The 5,078-nt window shown below is 42.6% G+C and overlaps 1 protein-coding gene across 1 annotated transcript in view; it reads right to left on the reverse strand.

Annotated features, from left to right (window-relative positions):
• The window catches only part of ANKRD29 (ankyrin repeat domain 29), a 50,352-nt gene that overhangs the window by 4,919 nt on the left and 40,355 nt on the right, over positions 1-5,078 (reverse strand). Inside the window, exon 9 of the mRNA XM_004683789.2 lies at positions 3,476-3,574. Within this exon, the coding sequence (XP_004683846.1) occupies positions 3,476-3,574 (99 nt within the window). The remainder of the gene's footprint in view (positions 1-3,475; positions 3,575-5,078) is intronic.

The raw sequence follows: 5,078 nt of genomic DNA on the forward strand, positions 1-5,078 counted from the left end.
CACTTACACCCACCACTGCTTTTGCACCATTAGGGCAAAAACCAGCTTAGTGAAAAAGGCAAATAACATCTTTGTATTATTAGGACTATTGTTTTAAACCCTGGGACCTCTTGAAAAGGTCTTGGGGACCCCCAGGGTTCCATGGACCACACTTAGAGAGAACTGTTGTTATAAATAAATCAAAAGGGTATTCCTGGGGTTTGTGAGGTGGGGAAGGGATTAAAGGGTCAAAAAACACTGAGAATGAGGAGAGGGCTTGCATGTAGCTATTACCTATATCACATATTTTTTCTCCTGCAGTCCAACCTGGAATCCCAGCTGCTTCATCTGGGACCCTAATCTTGTCTGAAGCACCAGAAGTCCTCTCCTTTTAGGTTGGGCCTTGCTCTCTGATGCCCTACTTGCTAGCTGGCACCTCATTCACTGGAATTTTATAAGGACTTGATGGAAATTATGAGTTCGCCATGAGAAGTCTACTCTGTAGCTTTGTCTAATGGCTGCACTCCAGCCACCCCAAAGGACCTGTGACACTGATGCTGGGCTGAGCCAGGCAGGCATGAGTATGCTATGCCACTAGAGCACAGAGGCCCCTTGAAGAGGCTGGGTACTACTATTAGTTCCTGCAGGAACAGACACTATACAGGCTTAGAACAACAGACTCAAGCTCCATCCAGGTTGAGGGGTTACTGGAGAACAACCAAGTCGTTTTTCATCCGTTATTGGCTCTTGGTGAGCAGGCTGGCAGGTAGTCAAAGGAGCCTTTACAATTGGAAATTGGAAGAAGGAATCTAAGAAGTAGCTCCTCTCTCTATAATCTTGCCCAGCTATGCTGCCTTGTGTGACCATCTCCATGACTGTTCATATCATTCACCATGAAAATAAGATTTCAGACTTGAGTTGTCAGCTTGGTCATTCACATTACTGTTGTGGGGGTCGCCAGTCTAGTATTAAAAACCTCATCTCATTTCTCCTCTCCCTAGGTTGGTACCAACTGAATTCTGAGTTTGAGGACTGTCATGGTGGCAAAAGCCCAGATTGGCTCGAAAGGGCAAGTCACTCAACTCATTATGAGGCAGGAGACTGGCCCATATTCATGAAGCCACATCCCTTCTGCTCCTGGGAGCATGTTCTGAGGCTTCAGTTAGGGGACTGGGGAGCACAGGACCCTCTAAGAAGGATACAGTGGAAGGAGTAGCTAGTGAGGTCACCGATTAGTATCCACTTAGGTATTTGCCTCAGAGCTCTAAAGTAGAAGCCCTGGATGAGAAGAGCACTTCCATACTAGCTTAGAAATCACTGTCTCTGGGTCAACTTTAGTAGCATTCTTTACTCCCTGCTTATACTTCTTGTCCCTCTGTAAAGTAGTTAGTTGTTTATCTTTTACTTCTCCAGTAAATCTGGAGCTCCAAGAAGGCAGAATCTACGTGAATCTCATTCACTACTGTACCTTGTACCCTAGCCTCAGAAGTATTTGTTGAATGACTGAATGAAGCTCAGGAACATCCTCTCAAGAGTCTGGGTAGCTGCTGGAACCCCAACACTTTTGCTCCTGGAGCTGCCTCTGGACAGGCTGGCTTCTATGCAGTGGCTGTTGGTGTGGTCAGGAGTGCCCTGGCAGTGAGTCCCAGGTTGCCCAAGGTTTCTGTAGCCTGAGGTGCCAAGATGAATAATCTTGCAAACATTCAGATCACTTTATGGAGGGCCAAAGTCCAGCATTTTAGCACCAGAAACTCCCTATGATCATCATTGATAAGATTCCAGCAGACACAAAGAGTTGCATTTTTTCAGTTTCTGTATAAAGGTGCTAACATTTCCTCCTTGCCTTAATTCAGTGACTTAATACAGGTTAGCAACTAACATTGATCTCTTTAGGAAATCTGTGTCCAAGTTCTAATGGTAGGAAAAGCAATGGTGATTTCATCTGACTTATCACATAACCAGGCCAGTTAATGGAAAACAAATCCAAGTATCATATCGCAGCAAGAGATAAGCACACAAGTCTTTAAGCCATTCAATGGTAACAATGGGGAAAATAATAATTCCACGTGATAAGTGGATTAGGAAAAAAAAAAGGCATTTGGCATGTTGTTTAATTGTATTTTGTAGTTTCTTTTCAAAATTCATGAACTATTAACCATATTTGTTTTGTTAAAAACTTTCATACAGTACAGATGCTTATAAAAATTTAAAAGTCTGTGAGTAAAGTGAAAATTGCTTTTCATCTTTTCCCCTATTAAGAAGCACCATTTCTGGACCAGGTGAGAAAATAACAAAAATAATGAACAACCATATGCCAGAGACATTTTGTGGTGGTGGAGTGGGGAATGGGATCAAAAACGGGGGGTTGGGGAGGTGGGGAGGGAAATGCACGGGATTATGGTGATGGCACATGGGTGACTTGGTGATGGGAAACCCACGGGGATTACAATTGAGATGGAAAAAAATATATACAAAATGATGTAAAAATAAACTTTTGTAAAATAAAAAAAAAAGAAGCACCATTTCTACTACCTCCTTTGAAAGTCAGTGCTTTCTCAACGCCTCTGAAGTGTCTCTCCTCTGTCTCTACATTTCCTTTTTACTTTCTTTACCAAATGTGTTTCCTCTCCACTATCCACTATCTCTTATATCCCCTACTCCCTTTCTCCACCCTTCTCCTCTTCTTTTTTAACGATTTATTTATTTATGCACACAGAACTGGGGTTCAGGCCAAAGGTGCAGGGGTGGTGAGAGGATTCACCAGAGACAGAGTGTCTCCCCCTCCTTCTTAACCTCACTGCCCTGAGGCTGTTTACCAAGGTCTCCCAGTTTTTGTCAGTGTTTTACTTTGTGGAATCATTCATGATGTAAATGCCCAAGATTTGTCCTCAATCTCTGCATTTGACTGCCTAAGGAGGTGTTGACTAGGAGGAATTACACTGACAATCACTTTTCCCTATTGTTACTATGCATCCTTCCACCAAAGTGTGTGGAACTGAAAATTCTCCATATCAGAACATAAGAAACAAAGGTTCACTTTGTCAGCAGGGGGCAAAGTCCAGTTAACAATACAAAGCAACATTTCCCCCAGGTAGTCACCAAAGAGAGCACAAGCAATTCTCAACACACAAATATACACTATATGGAGGAGAATGGTGATGAACTACCAGAATTTTGATACTTTTAAGCTCGTTCTTTGATAAAAGTATATTTGCACTCCTCTCCACAATGAGGAGCCCCCCCAAATCCTAGCCCCTGAAGGATGTGCCATTTCAGCTGAAAACCATTGAAGGTCAAGTGTTTTCAGGACATCTCCCTGGATCCAAATGACTGCTACCCTACTAACGAGAGGCTTAATCTGTAGAAGTGTAGAGACAGTGACTGAGCCAGGGAGGATTTATCTTGGTGTAGGTGACCACAGCTTTCTCTTTGCCAAGGTACCCAATGAAGTGAAGGAAAGAGGCCCAATGATGGGAAAAGACGGTAAGGCCGGTACCTTGTTTCTCAGGGCTGGGTCTGCCCCCGCCTCCAGAAGCAGGGCCACTGTTTTAATGTTCCCGCTGAGCACGGCCGCGTGGAGCGCTGACGTCCCATTCTAAGAGAGAAGACAGAGCGTTAGGAGGGAGCTCACAGCCGAGCGAGCGTGCTCAGTTCAGCTTGGCTTTCATGGGGATACACCCAGAGTGATGAGACCACAATGTTGAAGTCCTGCCCTTTTATGATGCCCTCATTTTTAAAGGATAAAACACTTAATGGCAACCGGATATGCAAATGCTTACATTTAAAAATGCAGGTTCCATAAAAGTAGCCAGCATCTTGCTTAGCATGTTTCTTTTTTAATGTTATGTTATTAAATGATATAAATAAAAATTTTGACAAATACAGCTTTGGTTATAGACATTGGGAGATGAAGAGACAACTGGTTAAAAATAATAAAGAGGTATTGAGAAGTCCATTCATTAAAATGGGTAAGGGCAAAGAAATTAACACAAAATTTTAGAAGAAAGTATATCCTTGTATGGTGAACCTTTCTACTTTACAAAAGAGTCACAGAGTAAAGATCACTTTCAACTGAACTAACTAATTTGATTTAACTAAACAATGAGGGTCATTTCTTTTTGGTGCCTGAAGATTTAGTTAAAAGAATGCTGCGGGCCCTCCCTGGTGGCGCAGCGAGTTAAAGCACAGCGCTGAGAATCTAAAGCCGCTTCAGCATGAGTTCGATTCCCGCCTGCCCCGGAGGTGACCACATGGCGTGGCAGACCTCTCCTGACCCTCCCACTGCTCCCCTCAGCAGTGTACTTCGTAGATCTGCCTGTTCTGCTCCCCACTCTGTCTCTGGTGAAGCCTCTCACCGCCCCTGAGCCTCTGGCCTGAAACCCAGTTCTGTATGCACAAATAAATAAATCATAAAAAAAAAAAAAGAATGCTGCAATATTTTCTGTGTTTGACTGTTAATCTACAGGTATCATTATTTAATATAATGATTTATAATTTATAATAATTAAGGCAAATGAACAATTACAACACTTTGTGAGTCTTAGGTAAGGAATCATGATAAACAGAAAATATAAGAATATGCAAGAATACACAATACGCAAAATTTCAAGACTATCAAGTATATATCTTCTTTTCAAAGTCTCAGTACCTAATACAGTTGCCCCAGGCATACAGCACACTGTCTAAATATTGCCAATGTTCTTTTCCAAGTGAAATAAGAGATCTAACCCAGAGTATATGACCTACCAATGATCACAAAAACAGTTTTATATACTTTCTAACTTGCTGCAGAAAAAACAACAGTACTGTGTCAGTCTTTCTTCTTCAAGGTCAACATACACAGTCTGTGCTTTTGGTGAGCCATTTCCAGATGGCTGGAGGAAAGGCTGGTTAGCTACACGTGCTCCATCTTCTCAGGCTGAGGGAGACTAACTGTGGAGCTGACCTTGGAGTTGCAGGTGGAAAAAGTTTAAGGAGATGGGATGAGGAAATCCTCTTGATCCCTGGGTTAGCTCATTTCTGAGGGTAAAGGGGCCCAGCCAATAGGATGCTGACATTTCATGAAATTTACCGCAAATATTTACTGAAATAAGGAAGCC

Source organism: Condylura cristata, unplaced genomic scaffold (assembly GCF_000260355.1).
Source record: "Condylura cristata isolate star-nosed mole 26May11 unplaced genomic scaffold, ConCri1.0 scaffold00016, whole genome shotgun sequence".
NCBI lineage: Eukaryota > Metazoa > Chordata > Mammalia > Eulipotyphla > Talpidae > Condylura > Condylura cristata.